The sequence below is a fragment of the Lissotriton vulgaris genome, chromosome 3_1 (assembly GCF_964263255.1).
Source record: "Lissotriton vulgaris chromosome 3_1, aLisVul1.2, whole genome shotgun sequence".
Classification (NCBI taxonomy): domain Eukaryota; kingdom Metazoa; phylum Chordata; class Amphibia; order Caudata; family Salamandridae; genus Lissotriton; species Lissotriton vulgaris.
In genome coordinates this window covers 1,940,610,551-1,940,634,348 of record NC_141689.1, presented here as the reverse complement: position 1 = coordinate 1,940,634,348, position 23,798 = coordinate 1,940,610,551, and the positions used below count along the sequence as shown (strand labels likewise).

General features: G+C 50.3%; 1 protein-coding gene across 1 annotated transcript in view; it reads right to left on the bottom strand.

The window, feature by feature from the left end:
* Positions 1-23,798, bottom strand: part of AADAT (aminoadipate aminotransferase) — a 348,907-nt gene that overhangs the window by 60,443 nt on the left and 264,666 nt on the right. The window contains exons 10-11 of the mRNA XM_086962429.1: positions 14,151-14,212; positions 1,369-1,433 (exon numbers count right to left, since the gene is read on the bottom strand). Coding sequence (XP_086818555.1) covers positions 1,369-1,433; positions 14,151-14,212 — 127 coding nt within the window. The remainder of the gene's footprint in view (positions 1-1,368; positions 1,434-14,150; positions 14,213-23,798) is intronic.

Here is a 23,798-nt window from a genome sequence, read left to right as displayed (position 1 = left end):
TGTCCTTAAAGCCTTTTTGAGGAAAAGTCTAAACACTTATGTATGAAGTTGAGATATCCAGGGCTATTTGACTGGGGATATAGAATATAACTGTTCTCTCTATATCTCAAATGCAGTTAATTCCCACTTCTAGCTATAGCAATGAAACGAAATAACATCACTATCATTAGCTTCAGAAAGTCAGACACCTACAGGCATGTGTTACTGCTGTTAGCTGTATTCTCTCTTCCCTGTGAAAATCTAAGGGCCTGTTTTAGAGCCTGGCATAGTCTGGTTTTAGTAATCATTGTGCTGCATCCTGCATTTTAGGAAACCTTTGTTTCGATATTACCTACTCTGAACTCTTATTAAGGTCAAAGTTCATCTGAATACGCTTCTTGTGTAGTTATAGAGGGTTGGAGGTAGGGATCATGTGAAGTCACTCCTTATCCCCTGTGATTTGATTGAAATACCACTGCGATTTCCGCTTATCAGAAGTGCCATAGGATATAAAGCACTTGTAATGGTAGTCTGCAATCCCTGTACAATGTCTTTATAGTCAGAGACCTGTGACGCATCCTCCCTGATTATAAGAAAAAACTTCAGCGGGCAACTGGAATTAGTTATTGCAGTCAGGTTCTGGCATCACAATAAATGCTGACAGACCCTACGGCCCAGGTGAAAGGCAGGTCATATCCGGAGGAGCTTTTTAAAGCAAAGAAAATGAAACACTGCTTTTCTTTCTTCTGCTCTTTTTCCCAGCTTGTAGTAAAAAGTTTTTAAAAATTGTTATTTTTTCACTCCTTAGATTATCTCTGCGCTACTGCAGCCTTTTTATTAAAAAAAATAAACTAAATGTTATTGAACTGTTTCTAATATCTTTTTGCAACAAATATCCAACAGGTTTTTATGTGTTTCATTTTGCACTAGAGGTTCTATTTAAGTTCTTCATGTTTGCAAACATGCTCTATCTTTCATATGAAAGAGCTACGCACCAGGGTTTTAAGTGGTTTGCCGGAAAGGTGATTATGTGAGCACGTATTATATGGGAATAAGTACCCTCTGCCCTACATGATATAGATATTGCAAGTCACCTTGGAGTTCCATAATCTTCAGCTTTGTTCATCTATATGGTTTTGGAAATCCTCTGTGACTTGCAATACCTTCTACTGTACAACAAGAGGTACTTTATCCCTTATGTAAAAATGCAGATTGGATATCTGTCACGTTTGTGAAAAGTATCCCATCTGCCATATTTTAAGTCATGCCCCAAGACGGATTTTGTTTGGTGTTCTGGTATGTTGTAAATATGCCCTATTATTTATCTTTCCTCTTACTGATGGAGTGAATCACACCAAAACAATTTGTATTTTGTTAAAAGTTACTAACCAGTCAACCATTTATCTGCTGAAGAAAGCATAACATCTCGCTGTGACCTGTAGAAATCCACCACACTAGAGACAACAAGGAAAGCATTTTGTAAAAGAAAGGCAGAGGAAATATCAAAATACTTAATGTTACTTAACTATTCATATAAATTCAAATCTATAATTCATTACATAACTGTTTTATTGGACAGTGATTTGCTGTTGCAGAAAAAAGTGCTTACTGCACTGTCCTGCATCTCCAACAATCACCAACAATAGGCATTGTAGAATGTTGCTCTGTTAGATGAGGTCTGCTTGGATTTGAGATTTATTGTGACATCATTCACAGGATGGGCCCTTTAACCACCATCTTGGAAAAAATATTTCAACGACATGTTCAATATGACAGTCGTAATTATTTTAAGAATATTTAGTTCAAGACAGCTCAAGGTATACACAAAGCATGGTACTTTCAGGAGCTTCCTAGTTTGTGGGATCAATACATTTCGTACTAGTCTGCGCCATACTAAATTACTAACGGTATTTCAAGAATCACTCTTATGGATTACAATCAAGCTGAAAATGAAGCTACAAAAAGTATTTAATCAACTAGTAATACCCTCACAAGAAGAAACTGACAAACTATGTTTACTTTTTAATGATCTGTTATTTGGGCACATAAGATATTTCAAATAAAAATAAAGCTGGCAAGCATACGAAAACAGACTATCTTGAAAAAGAAAGGCAACACTGAAGTTATGTATGTCATCAAGACAAGAAATTAGTGAACAAAGCCAAAAGAAAAATCAAGTTTATCTTAGATGAATATTGAGAGAATACTCATATATAGGTCACATAACAATGACATTTTTGATGCATTCAATAGACTTAATAGCAATGTGGCATGGACAGGTATCTGTAAATCAGGCTTCATGTGACATGAGGAATTGTTTTGTATGCATGGGGTCAATGTTAGGGTTGCAAACCTAGAGATTTAGTAACAGAATGCAGACCAGGTTTGAACATACCTCCTATTTGACAGTAAGCATCAATTCGGAAGCTTTACGAAGTTGAGTAATCACTGTGTCAACGTGCTAGTAGCAGAGGGCATGATATCAATGTGACACTCACCATGTCCACTAATTATATCACCCTAGAGCTGAGTGGAGTGATCACTGTGATGTTCTTTACATTCAAGAGAATATCATTCCTCATCTAGTGCACTATACCACACATGAAAAATGTAACCATACAAGCCAGAAGGCCTCCAACAGAGAGGGGAAGTCGTGGAGTATATTCTAATCAGCTTTGGTACTTTGGGACATTCTTTTTATGCTCCCAAACATACTAATGCCTCACGTGCACTGTTGGGGATGGCAAGTCACACATTTCTTTTTTAGTAAATGACCCCCCAAGTGGGGAAAAATAAATCACAGCACACATAATGGCACCTGCCATTATACCCACAGCACACTTTTCAGCAGTCTTGGGCAATGAAAAAAGCTTGATTTTCTTAAGGTACCAAGATTCGGCAGTCTTTTCGTTTTCCTTTGTGCTGTCATTACAGGTGTCTGGAGAATAGGACTGAAGGGGCTATCAGACCAACCCCAAGCTTTGAAAATGGGTTGAGACCATACAAATGCTGTGCTTTATTAACTGTGGATGGTGCAGGAAGGCCGTAGAAGCTGGTAGTGGCGGGCGAGCCCCTCCACTCCTCCATGGCACCGCTCTGCCTTACCAAGCCACACAGTACAATATCAAGGGGTGTGAGTGAAAGGAGACTGGCAGGAAAGATTGGTCTTATCAGCATAGGCACTCCCTACCTACAACATTAAATGCTGTGTTTTGAGGCTGATTAGGGGGAGCTGGATGGAGAGTCAGAGGAGTTGGTGAGCCTCATATAATGTCCCTGCCACCCCCACTATGTACAAACATCATAATCAAGAGGTGTGGGTGGTCTGAGGGTGGCATTGGAAAGGCGATTCCTTCTAATAGCCCTTTCAGCCTTCATCTAATGTAATTTATTTGGGTGGGGGTAGAGTTCTGCGCCATGGCAAAAACACAGACTATATACTTGATTATAATTATATAAAAAGCCTCTTTTATGGACTATAAAAATAAATTTCAACTTGTTTATGTTTGCATCTTTTTGCAGCATTTTCATACACTATTTTCTTCAAAAGTATAAAGGCAAATCCTTCCAAGGAGAATAAAAAACGTGTGGTGGGTGATGCCTCAGAAGTGGCTGGCCATAGAGAATGGGGATTTGGGGGGGCAGCCGACCAGCGGGAGGCTTGCCCACCCGGGGAAATTTGGGGCAGCAGGGGGGGGAGGGTAAAGGTGAGCACTGAGGGCTCCCATAGTTTTGGTAGCGTTGGGCGGTTTGGGCTGGTTGGGCTCCTTTTTGGTCACCTTGGGCGGTTTTGCTTAAAACTGGACATTTTGTGGGGACAGGCACCATTTCAGGTGCAATGACACGGCAGCCGGAGGGTGATCTTAGATCGTTGTCGGGAGTCTTGTGTGTTCTTGGGATAGGCGTTCGCTTTGTGGCGGCAGGTGTCAGGCGGCGTGAGCGGAGGACGTTAGCGGCGGTGTTGCTGTGAGCGGAGCTGCGCGGGTCGGGATGGCTGCGGAACGGGACCCCAGAGTTGCGGAGGCGTTGCGGCTTCTAGGGGAGGCAGGCCGTCTGGATATCGTTCGGCCGGAAATTCAGGTGAGGCCGCAGCGGCGCGCTGCCAACGGCGCCGCAGCAGCCATGTGGGCGTGTGAGCTGTCGCGACCGCGGACGGCTCGGAGAGGTGGGAGGGGGGGCGGGAAGGGGAGCGGTGGCGCGAAGGCCAGTGAGGGAAGCGGAGAGGCAGCGCCGCGGAACGCGGCGAAGAGAGGGTCCGCGAGGGCTGGGAAGCGTGGTGCGAAGAAGGCGCTGGCGTTTGTGGAGGGGCGGGAGGGAAGGAGTGCGGTGGGGGAGGGGCGGGACGCTATGCCGGAGGCAGGAGGGCGGGCCACGAGGAGCAGGCCAGGCCGATTGATGAGGAGACTGTGGGTGGGCGGGGGGCAGCAGGTGGCGCGGAGGGGTCCGGGGGGGTGACAGACCACGGGGGGATGCCCCAAGGTGGGCAGAGAGTTGTGCAGGCAGGGCAGGAGGGGGAGGCAGGGCGGGGAGGGTCACCCTTGTTAATTGAGGAGACCGATAGGGAGGAGATGGGTGGGGGGGGAGGGGAGGTGGGGGGGCAGACACGGAGCTGGATTGGAGCTCGTCGGAGGCAGAGGAGGGTGGGGGCCTTGGGGGCCCGAGTGGGGTTCCACCGCCGGGGAGAGGGCTGCGGGTACAGGGGGGTGTCAGGGGGTCACGGACAGGGGTGGCGTGGTGGGCGGGTGGGGTGGGGGCGAGGGAGGGCGCGGTGGGGTGGCGGGGGCCTGGGGGGCGGTGAGCAGAGGCGGGGGTGACGGTGGCGGGTTTGGCGCGGCGGGGGTCTGGGGGGGCACAGGGGAGGGGCGGGCCTGGTTGGGGATCGGGCGGGTGGGGGGGACCGGGGGGATGGGAATTGGAGGGTGGTTGGGGCATGGGGGCGGAGGGGTCCCCTCACATCGCGGCGGCCACTCAGCGGGGTGGGGGCGGGGGGCGCCAGTGGGGTGAGGGAGTGGGGGGGCAGGGGGTTGGGGGGTCCGTGGGGAGGGGATGGCGGTAGTTTTCACCCCGGTATGCTGGACTCCACCTTTTTTCCTTTGCAGGAGCTGTTTGCGAGGCACTCGGGTGAGCAGCATGCGGCTCCACACCACCGAGAGGATGGGCCGGCTCTGTCTTGTGCGGGCGGTCGAGCTCCCACGAGGGACCTAACACGAGCGCGGCAGCTGGCGGCAGGAGTCATCTCCGCCGACCCCTCCCCGAAGGGTTGTTACGGCCGCCGGGGGCAGGGGAACGAGGATGGAGGCACATACTGATGTGGCGGATGCGTGTGCAGGTGGAAGGCGTGGGAGTGTGGATTTGGGTGAATTGATGAGGAGGTGTCGGGACAGTGCGGGTTTGAGCCAGATGTAACCCCCAGGGGGGGTCCGGGAATGTGTGGAGGTGGCGGATGGTGAGTCAGCGGAGGAGGGGGAGATTCGGGAGGACGGGGGGCAGAGTAATGTTGTTCGCAGTGTTTTTCAGGTGCCGGCGAGGCAGGAAGTGCCTAGAGTGACAGCCCCCCCCAGCTTCACTGGTTAGGCAGCGGGATCCGGCAAGGACGCCGACCTTGACGCCAGGGGAAGCACCCCTTACATCGGATACATCGCATCGCGGCCATTACATCGTGCCCGTCATCACATTGCATGTCATCAGGACGCATGCAAGTACATCGCATTAGCTGATACATCGTTAACGAGGACATCGAATTTTGTTCAAATGGGAAGCACATTAAAACGGGAAGCAGCGCATATGAAGAACAATGTTTTACTTCATTTTTCCAAGTTTAGCCTTTCGTCTCGATGCGTTATTTGGACCATCGGAAAGGTCACAGGCGGGCAGAGGCCCAGGAGAGCATTCTCTGGTGGCAGCAGGCATCATTAATACATCAGCGTGAGTGATGCGAAGGAGCGCATCACACATACAAAGGCCATAAAGATGCCTGGCTCGGAAATAATTCAGAACCGCTCGCAAATCAAGATACTCTTCTGACTGCCACTTGGCCATAAGTTCAGTGATTTATACCTCAAGGGGTAAGGTGGAAATTGGCCTCTAAAAAGAAAAATATGAATGCTGCAACAAACAGAAACTAGCTCGTTGTACGTGATATACGACATAGCTGTAGGTAATCGAAATGTTTACAACATCGAAAAACCCGAATGAAAAAAAGATGAAACGATATTTTACAACGTTTATTTTGTATTGAAGTGTAGTTGCATTTATATAGCGATGAAGAGCATTAGCTGCTAGTGCAGTGCTTTAAGTGGGCCGGGTCTCAAGGGGACACTGTGGAGTTGGTGCCCAGGCCTATGGAGGAACGCATGCGGCTCACCTGCGATTTAAGCCTGCAGGTAGCCCTGGGAGATACTGCACACTTGGGCGTGGTGGTGGAGGGCACTGGACTTGCACTGGGAGATTGGTCTACTGAGGGGCGCTGATGAGCTGCTGGAGCGCTGGAGCTGTGTGATTGCTGCTGTTGAGCCCCTGTTGCAAGAGATAACTGGAGCGCTATCACTGGAGGGACAGCTGCTGCCCAGAGGCTTTGCCTTCCCCTTTGAGAGCTGCTGCTGTGCATAGGGTGACCAACTAGCATTCGTGCAAATTCAGGACGATGACTGTAAACATTCAGGACAAAGGGTCAAAATAAGGCCAAAAATTCAGGAAAGGAGGTCAAAATTGTAGAACAAAACGTACGTTTTACAGACACATCAGAAGAGGTTGTGCAGTTCAGTGATTTATACCTCAAGTGGTAAGGTGGAAATTGGCCTCTAAAAAGAAAAATATGAATGCTGCAACAAACAGAAACTAGCTCGTTGTACGTGAAAAATACTCAGGGGCAGCAACCTGTCGCCAGGGCTTTATGGGGAAGTTTTTTCAATAGTATACACGTGCCATAGTTGCTGCTTATTTATCTTATGCAACTAGTAGTGACTTGTAGGTAGGATGTGACTTGTGTATCATATATCTGGACACAATGACAGGAACAGCAAAATACCAGTCAGGCAGCACACTTAGCGTACGTGTTTTAAGCCACGCCCTTAATTACATTGGCCACGCCCATTCGAGAGCCCCCCCAGTTTTTTCATCCCACTTAAAGCCCTGTGCTAGTGCATGCCATGGCTGGATAGACAGTGGGAGAGTGCATTACGGTTTATTTGGTAAGTGTTTGCGGATCGTGCCTCTTTGGCAAAGTCTGCTCAGCTGGTTCTCTGCAAGTGCATAGCTGCACCTATGCATGGATATGGGAGAAGCGTGTGAAAAAGAACACAGTTGTGCATACATGGGGATAACTTCCTGTTTTGGACTGGCCTGTATCATACCGTTTAAAACATATTGAATATGAATGTTCAATCCCATATCAACTAAAATATATGCCTGGGAACGCAGCTGCGACGTTTGCAGAGTGACGCGTGACAGAGCCTAGAAGTGGCATACGAAGAAAGAGCGGATTGATAAAGGCATGACACAGCCTCATGCCATCCAGCACTTGTGCACATTCTCAATGCAGTCATCTCGGATCAAAAACATCCTCCCCAGGGTAAGAGGTCATGACCGGCTTCACCCAGGCATAGTCCTGTTTTTTTCTTTACTTTTTCTCTTTCCTCGGGTTTAAATCTAAGATTTTATTTTTTATGAGAATGCGACTGCACCTTATGGACGCCGGGTGCCGTTGCTTGGAGGGTAGATAACTCTGTGAAACATCGCGTTGTCATGTCGCGCGATGTAATGTCACCGATGTGACACGCAATCCGAGACTGTGGCCGCATTTGCGATGCAACGACGTGCGATGACAAAATGGACGATGTAAGTGTCATTGCGATGTATTGGCCGCGAGGAGTTGGATTGCGATGGATCGTCATACAACCTGACGCCAGGTAAGGCGGGTGACGAAGCGGGGAGTGGCAAGCGGCGCTGTGTGCAGGTCTCGGTGGGGACGGGGGCGAAGGGGGGGGACGGCTGGCGGCTGGTGCGTGGGCGGTACGTGCAGGACGCGGGAGTGGGCACGGACAGCACAGCAGACGCTGCGGCAGGCGCGCAGGCGGGGTCGGAGGCGATCGCCGGTAAAAGCGTGACCACTGGGGGGAAGGAGAGCTGCGTGGTGCCGGTGCGTAAGTTACCGTACATGGGGTTGTCAAAGCCGCTGGGCGCGCACCTGTCGTTGGCGACGAAGGAGAAGATATGGAAGGGGGAGTATATAGACATATTGAAGCTTCTCCACAGGGAGTTGACGTCCAAGGAAGGGTCAAAAGAGGAGGAGCAAGAGTTGGCCAGGCGCCCGAAAGTGCCATTGACGCTGGACAACTGGTCAGCTGCGTTTCTTATATACGCGAGTGTGTACTGCGAAAAGTTCCCTGACCGTTCGGTGGCGCTCTTCAAATACATGGATGTGGTGCGGAGGGCGCAGGTGACATACGGCGGTTTCGCGTGGTCACACTATGACGAGGAGTTCCGGGCGCGCATGGCAGCTGACGAAGGAGGCGGTGTGTGTAGAGCTGGATGCGGACTTGTACCAGCAGACGATGGGCGGGGCCAAGTTTGGCCACACCGTCTATACGGCCAGCGGTTTGCCGCTGGGGCCGTCCCCCTTTGCCGCGCGCCCCACCCGAGGGGGGGTGGGGCGGGGAGAGTCCAACAGCCAAGCCGCGGTCGGGGCCTGTTGGGACGTCAATAGAGGTTCGTGCGGACGGGCGGCGTGCCGTTTTTGGCATGAGTGCTCGACGTGCGGAAGGCGGCACCCAGCGCTGCGGTGCTGTGGGCCCGGGGGCCCGCCGGGCCAGCAGTCCGGGCATGGAGGCCCCCAGGGAGGGGGGGGACAGGGGGGAGGGAGGGGTAGTGTCAGAAGGGGGGAGCAGGCGCTATGGGCAAAGGCTCGTACGCCGGTTAAATTGGATCGGACGGAGCCCTGGTTGGCGGCATATCCGCGGGCGGAGGATGCGGAGGTGCTGCGTCGCGGTTTTCGGGAGGGGTTTCGACTGGGCTATGAGGGCCCCCGGATTGCTCGCTGGGCGGACAATCTGAAGTCGGTGAACACGCACAAAGGTATCGTGCGGGAGAAGTTGTTCAAGGAGGTCAGAGAAGGGAGGATGGCGGGCCCGTTTTCGGAGCCGCCGATGCCTGGCTTGATCATCTCCCCCATTGGGGTGGTGCCCAAGAAGGAAGAGGGGCAGTTCCGGTTGATACAACATCTGTCATGGCCGGAGGGGGAGTCGGTCAATGCCTACATCGCGGCGGACCTGGCATCGGTCACCTACTCGTCGGTGGACGTGGCGCGGAGGCTAGTTACGGTGGCAGGGAGGGGTGCATTGATGGCAAAATGCGATGTCAAGTCGGCCTTCCGGTACACCCGGCGGATCACCAGCTGCTGGGGATTCAATTTGAGGGCCTCATCTTTGTGGATAAGGCACTGCCGATCGGGTGTTCCATCTCATGCTCGCTCTTTGAGCGATTCAGTTCCTTCCTGCAGTGGGTCTTTTCCAGGCGCACAGGCTCGGAGTCAGTGACACACTACCTGGATGACTTTTTCCTGGTGGGGCGGCCCGGTACGACGGACTGCCAGTGGCAGCTGGACGGTTTGGCCGGGTTGATGGGGGAGTTTGGTGTTCCCCTCGCGCCAGAGAAGACGTACGGTCCCAGTCCGGTGTTGTCCTTTCTCGGTATTGAGCTCGACTCGGTCGCCATGGAAGCACGCCTACCGGACGATAAGAAATCGGCCATGCTGGGGCTGGTGGCGGACATGCTGGCTAAAAGGAAAGTGATCATGCGGGAGGTGCAGGTGTTGTTGGGACACTTGAACTTTGCTTGTAGAGTGGTGCGGGCGGGTCGAACTTTCTGCCGGCGGCTGGGAGTGGCGTTGTCCGGGTTGTCGTTGCCTCACCACCATGTGCGGCTGTCGGTGGGAATGAAGGAGGATCTGCGCATGTGGCAGGCGTTCTTGGAGCGGTTCAACGGAGTGCCCATGGCGCCGGCGGAGGATTGGGAGTGGGATGTCACCATGTATTCGGATGCGGCGGGCGTAGGCGGCTTCGGATTGTACTGGGATGGAAGATGGTGTGCAGAACAGTGGCCGGCGCATTGGCAGGCGGGGGGCCGGAGCATAGCGTTTTTGGAATTGTTCCCGTTGGTGGTGGCGGTCACGATATGGGCCGGGGAGCTGGCTCACAAGTGCGTGTTGTTTCGGGTGAACAACATGGCGGTGGTGCAGGTGGTGAATAGGCAGTCAGCCAGGGACCCGCAAGTGTTGAAGTTGATGAGGGTTTTTGTGCTGCGCTGCTTAGAGAACGACATCCTGTTTCAGGCGCGCCACGTTCCGGGGGTGGACAATGACATTGCGGATGCCTTGTCTCGTTCCCAGTGGGAGAGGTTCCATGGGCTAGCCACGGCGGCGGACGAGGTCAGGACGCAGGTGCCGGGAGAGATGTGGTCGGTGGGCGAGCCCGGGTCCTTCAGCTGGTGAGGACGTCCGTTGCAGCATCCACGTGGAGGTCCTACGAACAGGCGTGGGAGGAATTCATCATGTCTGGTGCGGTAAGGCGAGGGGACCGGTGGCAGCGCGAGGAGCAGGTGGTGCGGTTTATGCTGGCGCTCATGGACAAGGGATTGTCACGGGTCACTATTGCGGGCAAGTTGTCGGCGGTGGCATTCATGGGGAAGTTGTGATGGGGTTTCTCACCGTCGGCGGGGGAGTTGGGGTCCCGGCTGCTGGAGGGGTGGGCAAGGGAGAGGGGTGCGGCGGCTCGATTGCGGCGTCCGATCACGGTGGCCTTGTTGGAGGACGTCATTGGCACGCTGGCAGCGGTGTGCAGGGATGAAGGCGAGACTGTGCGATTCGCGACCTTGATGTCTTGGCTGTTTTATGGAGCGTTTCGAGTGTCTGAGCTTTTGGGCGCGAAGGGGGTGCCAGGCGTGTTGTGGGAGGATGTGGACTTGCGGTCACGTGAAGTGGCGGTGCGGCTGCGGCGCTCGAAGACTGATCAGAGGGGGGTCGGAACATGGGTGGTCCTGGGCCCGGGGGTGCGGGAGGGAGTGTGTCCCGCGGCGTGGGGTAGGAGGTTGATGGCTGTCCGGATAGAGGGAGTAGGGGAGGTGTTTGGCCGGGGCGGTGGGGGCGGAGTGACGGCGGCACAGGCTTTGTGGGTGCTGCGGCGCGCCCTGCGGGGCTTGGGTGAGGACCCCTTAGCTTTCGGGACTCACTCATTCAGGATTGGGGCGGCGACGGAGGCGGCGCGTAGAGGTTGGGGGAAAGAGGAGATACAGAGGCTGGGACGGTGGAAGTCGGACTGCTACCGGACGTATGTGAGGCTGCGAGAGGTTGAGGGGATGTCGTTACTGTAATTCCGACTTCTGATATGTGTCTCTTTGCAGGTGCTGTGGCGGGGCCAGAGGTGGCTGTGTTGAATTTGTATTTGGTGGGACACTCATTTGTCAAGCGGGCCGAACAGGCGGAGTGGGAAAAGCATTGTGCACTCAATTTGGGATTGGATGGAGGATTATATCGTTGTCATTGGAGGGGCAAAGGGGGCATGCGTTGGCATGAATTGTTGCCTTTGTTGAATACTGTGGTTCGGGGGTGTGTGTCCCCGGATGTGGTTGTGATTCATTTAGGTGAGAACGACCTAGTGCAGTGCAAAGGGTTGGCTTTGGTCAAGCAAATGAAGAGGGACCTGAGGGAGGTCAAGAAGCAATGGGCGGGGTGTCATGTGATCTGGTCCGAGCTGATTCCCAGGCGGGTGTGGAGGGGAGCTGAGCGCCCGGGGGCGATTGACAGGGCACGGAGGAAGATTAACCGTGTGATGGGGGATTTCTGTGCAAGAGAAGGGGTGGGGAGAGTGGTTCACCCGGAGTTACGCTATGGGGCGGTGTATTTTTTCAGGGAGGATGGGGTCCACCTCTCCAGGTATGGCATGGAACTGTATATTGTACAGTTGAAGGAGGCGCTGGGCGGGGCTTTGGGGGTGCTCAGGTATCCCAGGAGGCAGGAGTCTTAAGGGGGGTCGGAAGTCGTAATCGGCTTCCGAGTGGCGTGTTTTCCTAAGGAAAGGGGGGTAATCACAGGAGGCCTGGGGCTGTATGGGCAGATGGGGAAGCGGAGGTCAGGAAGGTCAATGAGGTCATTGCAGTTGGGGGTAGGTTGATGAGCGGATGTGGACACTTTGTTGCATTGTTCGGGATACAATTAGGGGTGGGGGTGGGGGGGGGGGGTTAGACAGTTGCTATTTAGCGAGCTTTAGTTTTGTTCGGCACAGGCCAGGTGGGTGTTATGTAGGTGCAGCTGATTCCAAATAAAGCGGCCTTTATCACACTAAGTTGGTGTCCGTGTCAGTGCTTCCCCCCCCCCACCTACTGGTGTGCCCCAATGGGGATTTGGGGGGGCAGCCGACCAGCGGGAGGCTTGCCCACCCGGGGAAATTTGGGGCAGCAGGGGGGGGGGGGGGGTAAGGTGAGCACTGAGGGCTCCCGTAGTTTTGGTAGCGTTGGGCGGTTTGGGCTGGTTGGGCTCCTTTTTGGTCACCTTGGGCGGTTTTGCTTAAAACCGGACATTTTGTGGGGACAGGCACCATTTCAGGTGCAGTGACACGGCAGCCGGAGGGTGATCTTAGATCGTTGTCCCGCCCTCCCTCCCTGTTTCCCAGGGGGTGGGGGGGGGTTAGGGGTTGGCCAAATCAAGTTGGGGTGGTCCAGGGGCTTGAGGGGCTTTCTTGGTTGATGGTGCATCTGAGGTGAGGGTCAGGAGTTGTGTTGTCGCTGGAACAGGTGCTGGGATGGGTGGCGTGTTTTCCTAAGGAAAGGGGGGTAATCACAGGAGGCCTGGGGCTGTATGGGCAGATGGGGAAGCGGAGGTCAGGAAGGTCAATGAGGTCATTGCGGTTGGGGGTAGGTTGATGAGCGGATGTGGACACTTTGTTGCATTGTTGGGGATACATTTAGGGGTGGGGGTGGGGGGTGGCATTAGGCAGTTGCTATTTAGCGAGCTTTAGTTTTGTTCGGCACAGGCCAGGTGGGTGTTATGTAGGTGCACCTGATTCCAAATAAAGCGGCCTTTATCACACTAAGTTGGTGTCCGTGTCAGTGCTTCCCCCCACCCACCTACTGGTGTGCCCCAATTGAAACCCTCCTGACATAACCGTAAGGCTCAACTTCCTTCCAGGCCAGAGAAGGGAGAGCGGCAGAGAAAGCAAGTGCAAGCCAGGGGGAGATTGATCTAAATTGTAGTCAGACGATTAGATGATACCAGTTATTAAAAAGACCAAACGAGGAATACAGAAGAACATACATAAGTCGTGTAAGGCAGATGGTTTGAAATAATGTATATCAAGAACACATTGAGGAAACCCTTTAACTCTCTTATTAACATGGCTGAAAAAACACTGGAGATTCATCACTGAAGATCACGTCACTCATACGAGAGGCAGGCCACTTACATATATGATGTAAAAAAATAAGACATTACACACGGGACGGTGGATACATTCAAAAGCCTAATCACTGAGAAAAATCACAGTGGCAAAGTTCCGAGAAACAAATACAAATTCTCATAGCCAGATAAAAAACACAGTCAAGACATTCAATTTGGGTAGAAGTGAGGGAGAAAGCCACAAGCAAGGGGAAGCAGTGATACTAAACCGAGAGCTGTCACAGAACGAAAGGCGTTTAAGAGGCGCACAATATGTAGGCATGCCAGAGAGACGTAATACTGATTTGGAAATATGAGAGCAAAAAAGCAGAGGCATTAGACATAGCGGTCACAAAATGAGAATGAAACAGGGAAGCAATATCAAAGCTAGACATCACTAAAATCACAAAAAAGGAGATCTGAAAAACAAAACAAAGAGAAAGGCTGAACACAGAAAGGTCATGGATAGAATTATCAGAGAGGCCGCCAGACAGAGTCTCCAAACTCTGAGCAACACGAAAAAGCATGGCTTCATAGAGAGCACAAGAGACACGTTGAAGAGCCAGATAATGTCATCAAACGTCTAAGTTTCGTGAAGCAATTTACAAGTGTAAAATGTTGAAGATATATGTCCACACAGCTGTTTATTAACAGATACAAACAAATAATGGCTCGAGCTCATGCGAAAATGCGTTTGTTTAAAGGGACATTGCTGCCAAGGTGTGCTCTTTATACACAATAATATTACCGGTCAACATGTTGAAGAAACCCTTCCAGTCTCCACTGATGAAGAAGTTGTGATATCATGATCTGAAAAATTAACAGTAAATACTTGTAATGCAAATAAAGTATTCACGTGACTTATTATAACACTTGATATGTCTAATCAAACGCTTAATTTTTCCAAACTTTATCAATTATAAAGGTGAGCTGAAAAGGTAAATCTGTTTCCAGTAAATGCAATGCTGTGTCTGCTCAAACTGAAAAGTAGTTTTGAATGCGTTATAATCTTGAAGGTTTACAAACCCGAACAACGTGGAGGAGGTCTGGCCATAATCCACCATAAAGCCCTGAAATGTTCCACTCAGGAACTGACAGACATTAAAGAAGCAGAAGCACTTGCCTTCTCCCTGAGCGTCCACGACACGTTCACTTTTTCTGGGGCTCTTATTTATCGGCCACCTGGTCCTCCTACTAAATTTCTGGAATCTGTGGGAGATGTACTGAGTGACCTAGCCCTCAGATCCTCCCACTTTACTGTTCTGGGTGATCTAAATCTGCATCTAGAATCTCCCAATGAACCAGGTGTGAGATGTTTCCTGGACACTATTGATGTACTTGGTCTCTCCCTCCTGAACCACGAACCCACACACTTAGCAGGACATCTTTTGGACTGTGTCTGCTCTAACTCCCCCAGACTGACAGTAAAGACTCCCAGCCCCCAGATCTGGTCTGATCACTTTTTCATTCCCTTTCATATTACACGTCCAACAAATCGAAAAGGAACGATAACAAAAAATAATAAACATCCCAAGGACAATCATGTCCCTAACTGGAAGGAACTGCATACCAGACCTGAGGTGGCAGAGAAATTAGCTTGCAGCACTCCGATTCTCACAGGCTACACCTCCACTGACAATCAAAATTTTGGCAAGTGGATAGCCAGTGCAGGGGCACTATTGGGATCAGTCGGCAAAAAGAACCCTAACGCCACTAAAACCAAAAAAAGTGCCCCATGGTTCACATTGGCCCTGAAACTCGAACTCGGAGCAGTCAGAGTTCTGGAACGAAAGTGGCGTAGGAATTATGATGCCACCGCCCGCAACGCGTATCGAGTGGCTAGGAGGAACTACCACTCAGGAATAAAGTCAGCTAAGAAAGCTCACTTTCTTCAGGCCATTTCCATCGCAGGCCAAGGACAAAAAGAGATCTTTAGGGTAGTTCAAAAATTCATGAATCCTTCAGCTCTTTCGCAGGAGATCCCTCCCTCCCAAGATCTCTGTCATGCGATATCTGAATATTTCGATAAAAAGATCTCCGACATCGTGAACACTTTTCCACCAATACCCACTACTCAGCTGTTAGCTGTACAAACTGAAGAGAAATGGACCAACGCCCGCCTGGAGAAATTTGCAGCTATCCCCCTTGAAGACACTCACAAAGCCATTATGGCCATCAAATCCGGATCCCCCTTCGACCCATGTCCCCCTTCTGTGCTCCACACCTTAGTAGAGGTGGTCAATCCCATCATCAACAGGATTATCAACACCTCCTTGGCCACAGGAGATATACCTAGTGATTGGAAGCTGGCAGCGGTTAAGCCTCTACAGAAGAAGGTACTGGCTGACCCCACCACCCTTTCCAATCTGCGTCCTATCTCCCTGCTCCCAGTGCTGTTCAAACCGTCTGGCCATAATCCACCATAAAGCCCTGAAATGTTCCACTCAGGAACTGACAGACATTAAAGAAGCAGAAGCACTTGCCTTCTCCCTGAGCGTCCACGACACGTTCACTTTTTCTGGGGCTCTTATTTATCGGCCACCTGGTCCTCCTACTAAATTTCTGGAATCTGTGGGAGATGTACTGAGTGACCTAGCCCTCAGATCCTCCCACTTTACTGTTCTGGGTGATCTAAATCTGCATCTAGAATCTCCCAATGAACCAGGTGTGAGATGTTTCCTGGACACTATTGATGTACTTGGTCTCTCCCTCCTGAACCACGAACCCACACACTTAGCAGGACATCTTTTGGACTGTGTCTGCTCTAACTCCCCCAGACTGACAGTAAAGACTCCCAGCCCCCAGATCTGGTCTGATCACTTTTTCATTCCCTTTCATATTACACGTCCAACAAATCGAAAAGGAACGATAACAAAAAATAATAAACATCCCAAGGACAATCATGTCCCTAACTGGAAGGAACTGCATACCAGACCTGAGGTGGCAGAGAAATTAGCTTGCAGCACTCCGATTCTCACAGGCTACACCTCCACTGACAATCAAAATTTTGGCAAGTGGATAGCCAGTGCAGGGGCACTATTGGGATCAGTCGGCAAAAAGAACCCTAACGCCACTAAAACCAAAAAAAGTGCCCCATGGTTCACATTGGCCCTGAAACTCGAACTCGGAGCAGTCAGAGTTCTGGAACGAAAGTGGCGTAGGAATTATGATGCCACCGCCCGCAACGCGTATCGAGTGGCTAGGAGGAACTACCACTCAGGAATAAAGTCAGCTAAGAAAGCTCACTTTCTTCAGGCCATTTCCATCGCAGGCCAAGGACAAAAAGAGATCTTTAGGGTAGTTCAAAAATTCATGAATCCTTCAGCTCTTTCGCAGGAGATCCCTCCCTCCCAAGATCTCTGTCATGCGATATCTGAATATTTCGATAAAAAGATCTCCGACATCGTGAACACTTTTCCACCAATACCCACTACTCAGCTGTTAGCTGTACAAACTGAAGAGAAATGGACCAACGCCCGCCTGGAGAAATTTGCAGCTATCCCTCTTGAAGACACTCACAAAGCCATTATGGCCATCAAATCCGGATCCCCCTTCGACCCATGTCCCCCTTCTGTGCTCCACACCTTAGTAGAGGTGGTCAATCCCATCATCAACAGGATTATCAACACCTCCTTGGCCACAGGAGATATACCTAGTGATTGGAAGCTGGCAGCGGTTAAGCCTCTACAGAAGAAGGTACTGGCTGACCCCACCACCCTTTCCAATCTGCGTCCTATCTCCCTGCTCCCAGTGCTGTTCAAACTGGCGGAAAAATTTGCCAACATTCAACTAACGAACTTCCTGGAGGGGAATAACATTCTACACCCCAACCAGTCAGGGTTTCGATCATATCACTCTACTGAGTCAGCCCTACTTTTCACAGCAGAGACCCTAAGAGCAGCCATGGACCAGGGAAAAGAGGCCGTCCTAATCCTACTTGACCTGTCGGCAGCCTTCGATACGGTTTCACACCATATCTTAGTGAACCGGTTGGCTGCCGCAGGGGTAGGGGGACAAGCCCTGGTATGGCTTAGGAATTTCCTCAGCAACAGACGTCAGGTCACTGTGCTGGGCCCTTTCCAGTCGGAAGCAAAGGTCGTCAGCTCTGGGGTACCACAGGGCTCTAGCTTAAGCCCTGTACTTTTTAATCTATACATGGTCCCACTTATGGAACTGATCGCATCTTTTAAGATCAGTACAATTTCTTATGCTGACGACACCCAGCTAATCCTGGTGCTGGACAGGGACAGGCCAGGTGCTGAAGAAAATCTAAAGGAATGCCTAACAGCGACATTCAACTGGATGACCAACAACCATTTGAAATGTAATGCCGGGAAGACAGAGATCATGCCATTTGGGAAACACAATCTGTTCTCCCCAAAGAGGTGTTGGCCTGCTGAAGCAGAAGCGCCACCCAACACCATCACATCGGCTCGGAACTTGGGTATCAAGTTCGACGACCAACTGTCTTTTAAAAATCAAGCAGTAACTATAGCTGGGACCTGCTTTCAGATTATAAAGGCACTAAGGAAATTCTTCGATCTCCTCCCGCTGCCAGCCAGAAAAACGGTGGCAGTGGCTTTAATTAACTCCAGGTTGGACTACTGCAACGGCCTGTATGCTGGAGCTAACAAGTCAGTCCTGCACCGACTGCAGATGGTCCAACATGCCACTGCGCGCCTAGTACTACGCTGGCCACGTAGATCCTCGGCCTCAGCGGCCCTGAAGGCGCTACATTGGCTGCCTATTAGTAAAAGGATCTTATTTAAGATACTTGTCATCACGTTCAGGGCGTTCCAACAGCAAGGACCTAAATACCTCTGCAACGGGTTTAAGAAATATCACCCCACCCGCTGTCTGAGATCTGCGAGCCAGAACTTGCTTACCATTCCTCGCTTTAAGCTGACTACAAGAGGTGGCAGATCCCTCTTCTTTCTGGGCGCCAAGGCCTGGAATCAGTTACCACCCTCCCTAAGAGCATTATCCCAGGAGACCCACTTCAGGAAAGCATTAAAAACTTGGGTCTTCTCTTTAACTGATGTAGCCTGCAGAGCCTTGATCTAATAGTGTGATGTAATAGGGCATTCATCATCTTGCCCCCTACCCGTCCACCTGGGTTGGTTAAGCGCCAAGATACTCCCTGGAGTGATAGGAGCGCTATAGAAATGTGCTTTACATTACATTACATTACAATCAGTATGTGTTAGACCTAGGGGTATCCTAGCCAATACGTGGATAGCCTGGCACAGAGGGGAAGACTAATTCCAAAGGCTTAATATGTGTTAAGCTTGCGTAATAACCTCTCAAGAACTTAGCGCCCATCCATTCCAAAAATGACACTACACCTTGTTAGGAAAATACGGTTCGTGCTTTATAAAAATAGACTCTGTTCTCTATTTTCGATAGAGTTTTTGTCACATTAGTACATCACTTTTTAAATTACTTCAGTTTCAGCTCTTAATACACTTTCACATCATGTTTCACGAATAATTCACATGTCCCTCCTTTTCCTTAGAAAATCAAGTACATTACAGTTACAACAATAGACTTAATGAGCTTGGCGATTTTCACAGTGACTCAGTGTATACTTTACCCCTAGACATGCAGGAACACCCAGATTCTAGTCTCACTGACTTGTAATGGTTTGCCACTAATCTGCACAGTTGTAACACTAGAAGAGAATAGGTAAATTAGTAACACATTTCATTTAATCACTAGCAAAATCCCTTCGTTCTGTAAAGGAGCTCTTGTAAGCTCTAGAGCACACTTTTCGGGGTGATGGGACTCTGGTAACACTCTACCCCTTATCTCAAACTCAGACTTTGGTTCTCCGTGAAGTTGGTCTGTTTAATTTATTAAAGTTTTACTCCCTCCCAGCTCACACTACCCCACCACCATAGAATCGGCAGTACAAGTGTGTTGACCCCCAAGCTCTTGAATTATTAAATAAAGTGGGGCAGTTCAAATGCCTGGGGGATCTGGCTGGTCGGTCCACTGTGGAGTTCACTCGGCACCCCTTGAGGCACAGCTTCTCACAAAACTGTCTCCGCCCTTCTCCCGTGAAAGAACCCGCTTACTTTGTTCTCCGCCGGTATCTTCCCTCATGCAAGGGACAGTTCCATACAGCAGCCTCTCTTCTGGGGGGCGCCCAGGTCACTCAGCTGTACATCTGTCAGCAGCGACGTCAGGACACGACCCGGCCTCATACGACCTCGTCACTCAGGCCGGCGCTGCTCTTCCTCCAGCGTAGGACCGCCTTCTCTGTTGACGCCGGGCTCATCTCCGGAAGGTCTTCCACCGCCCCGCCTTCACTGGGCCGTCGATGCAGGTCAGCTCCACACGATCCTCTCCTTCGGCGCAGGTCTGCCTCTTCCCGCGACGTCACCACTGCAGCTGGGCCTCACCTCCTCTGATGCCGCATCCGCAACACCGTATGGGGCAACCGCTTTCCTGATGGGGAGACGCTCCGATTGACACCACTCCTCACACAGTGAGTACGCCTTCCGTGACGCTTACTGCGCTATCATGGATATTCCCTCAGCATGCCTTTTTCTCCTGTAGCGCTGGGCCAAGGGGGTGACCCGGTCCGATACTGTCAAAGGTTATCTTTAGGAACGGCGAGCCCTCGTGGTTTGCTGTAATTACACCGCTAAGATCTCTGGTGGTTTAAAAGGGCAAGAACAGGTTTCTGGTGCACAGATGGTCTGCTGACTCAGCGAGGCTTGGTCATCTCCAGGGTGGTCACATCCAGATAGGGAACAGCCGGCCCACAAGTCGATCGTGTTCCTATCGGTGCAAAGCTCTCCTCCTGTAGTCGCCTCCATCTACGCTGGTCAAGGCTACACAAAATGGCTCCCTGGTCACTGGCCTTATATAGTCTCGCCTCAGTTCATTAGAACCCACTAGAGGGTTCTAGAAACTTCCACATAGTACCCGTCCGGCCTGCCTAGAGTGACCGTTATGTCATTTGATGGACTCCATTTTAGGTTCCTATTCTGTCCCAAATTTTCAGGAGGATGACTAGGCCTCGGGGGTGGGGGGGAAAGGTGAAACGTCTTACTCAAGGAACACCTAGCCCCCCCTGTCAATGCTAACAACAAAAATTCCGGGTGGGCATAAAAAAAAACTAGTAACACTCAGAGGCCAAAGGGGACAAAATAAATCATAATTGTGAGGGGACTCACAGGAGCAGACAGGTCTAACAGTATGTTTTAGGAAAACGGAAACGTTGTGGCAATTTGCACCAGACTCCTAAAGCAGCTATCTAAAGACAGTCAAATAAATTTTGAAATCATACTTCCTGTGCGCGATTCTGCAGCAAAGTTTAGTTTGTCCACTTTCGTTCATACTTCGTGAATGACTGACTCAAAGCGTTATCGCTTAAAAAAATGTTTGTCTGTTGGAGCTCAAATAGGTAGACACAACAGTGGTCAGGGGCGGATTGGGATCACAATTCGGCCCGGGCACCCTTTAAAAAAGTGGCCCACATTCCCGAATTTCACTCATTTATAAACCAGCATTTGGCTAGTCTCATTGTGCCACCTACACTTCACTTAATCCCCCCCCCCCGCTCCCAACCCCCCCCCCCCATCCCACCCACCAGCCAAGTATGGCCTCAGGGCGATGGATCTGCAGGGGAGGGTAGGAGTGAAGAAAAGCACAGATCTGTTGTTGCTCCAGGGGAGCGGAGGTGATAATGGCCCAACGGGCGCTTAACCTGCTTCCAACAGGCACCTCAGTTTAACAGCACAGCAGGGACGCGATACACTGCTTCGGAGTGTATGCCCTGGCCTCACGGGGGCCGAGCTAAAGTCTGCAGCGTCCAGAGTACTGACAGGGCGATGTTGCTGCAAGCTACCTCCTCTGAGCCTGCCTGCCCATGATGCTGGCTCCACAACATTAAGGTGGCCGGGTGGGGAAGAAACAGCAAGGCTCTGTGGGCCGGTTGATAGAACTAACAAAAAACCGGCCCACGGGTGACCGTTAGGCACCGGCCCATCGACCAATGCCCGACTGCCCGCATTACCAATCCGATGCTGACAGTGGTGTTATTTCAGTCAGGTTACAGGTGTAGATGAGTGATTTCACATGATACCCCCCAAACTATTTAATAAAACAGGAAGAAGTATCAGATGAACTTTGACCTTGATAACAGATCAAAGTAGGTGATAAATTAAAAGAATTTCGTAACATGTGGGGTGCAGCACAGAGAAAGCTTGCAGTTATTAAACTTAGCAAACGCCAAAGACATACGTATTTTCATCTAATGAGATTGATTCCCCAGGGTGGGGGGTATGTGGCTCTCTGTGTGGGGACAGGCACTACCCATTCAGGTGTGTCAACCTCTACCTCCCATCCTGCCAATGATGACCCATCAGGATATTGATGGCTCAGAGTGACACCTAAGCTCCCTCTGTGTGTGGCTGTCTGGAGGGAATGCACAAAGCCCAAGTGTTACCCACCCCTGACGTGTATTTGGAGAGAGGCAGAAGGCTCAGAATGGGTAATGTAAGAAAATGTCACCTTCTAAAAGTAGAATTTTCAGACTTGAAACTTAAAATCCAACTTTACTATAAGTTGCAATTTTAACTTGAAGTCCAGAGACACCAAACCTGAAATGTCAATCTTTTCCCAATTGGAAATTACACTTATAAAATGTATTAAAGTAATCCAATGTTAACTTATGGGCGAGACAGGGCTTGCAGTAGTAAAAAATGAATTTAAGAGTTTTTCACTACCACTTTCACAACTTCAAAGTACATGTCCATTGTTTTTATACACTGCACAGTGCCCTTAGGGCTGGCCAGAGTCTATCTTAGGGTTGACTTATATGTATTAAAAAAAAAGGTTTGAGCCTGGTAAGAGGGTTAACTTGCCAGGTCGACCCAGCAGTTTAATAAAACTGCAAACACAGGCTCTGCAGTGGCAGGCCGGAGATATGTTTAAAGGTCCACTGAAGTGAGTGGCACAATCAGTGCTGCAGTCTCACTAACAGCTTTTAATTTAACCCGTTCCGTGCTAGTGCTGCGAACGGCCAACGCAGCCCCGCCCACTCATCAGAACGCCCGCACCGGAGCAGAATTGCCGCCGTGGTTAAGGCGTTAAAGGCCCTGCACACATATAGTGCACTTTACTAAGGACTTATAAGTAAATTAAAAATGCCAATTGTGAATAAGCCACTGTTACCATGTTTAAAGCAGCGAGCACTTGCACGTTAGCACTGGATAGCAGTGGTAAAGTGTTCAGAATCCTAAAGCCAACAAAAACAAAGTCAGAAAAAGGGGAGGGGGAAGGCACAACTTTTGGGGGAGATCCCGCAGAAAGGGCCATATTCAACACTATTTAACTTGAGTCTAATCTGCAGTTGTTAGGCTCAGCTGCATAATGCTTTAATCTGAAACACAAACAATGCATCCACCTATATTTAAATGGGTCACCATGACTTACGTGTTGTCGCTGAAGCCTTTTAAAACTTTACCGTTAAGCATATTATCCCAGAGACCAGTTCAGAGAGGGATGGTGTTGAACTTGGCCCTTTTAGCAGGGTCATCCCTGAACTTTTTGCCTTCCTCCTGAATTGTTTCTGACCTGTTTTGTTGGATTTAGGACTCTGGGCACTTTACTAATGCTGATCAGTGCTAAAGTGCATATGCTCTCGGTGTAAAGTGTTATGGTGATTGGTTGTTCATAATTGGCATGTTTGTCTTACTAGTAAAGTACACTGTGTGTGTGAGGGCTGGTAAAGCAAATGCTACAAGTGGGCCTGCAGCACTAATTGTGCCACCCACACAAGGAGCCCTAAAAATAGATCTCAGGCCTGCCACTGCAGTGCCTGCACACATTTTGTTAACTGCCTTGTTGTCCTGGCAAGGGCACCCACTTGCCAGGCCTTACCTTCCCTTTTTATGCACACCAGACACCCCTATAGTAGGCCCAAGGTACCCCCCTGGGCAGGGTGCAGTGTATGTGAAAGGTAGAACATGTGCTGAGGAATGTACCATGTCCAAACAGTGAAAACTGCCAAATTCGTTTTTCACTGTTGCAAGGCCATCTTGCCCATAGGAAAAAAATGGAGAATGCTGTGTCCCATGGTTCCAGAATATCTTCCCATAGGTATTAGATGGATAGATGGAGTTTAGTGTGCCTGTACTCAGAATTTAAAGACCCATCCTTTTGTGAAGATGTTTTTTGAATTGTGTGTTTAGATGCATCCTGCGTGCCTCTGCCTGGTTGTATATTGCCTGCCTGGGTTTGGATGTGATAGGGTCTGGGAAGTGTCCTGAACCCAGGGAGGAGTAGGTGAGACAGCAACATGCTTTGATGTGGGGGAGGAGTAGCCCCCTGAATGTGAAGAGGGCTGTGTTGTTGCCAGTAGAGGATGGCTCCACCTCCTGCT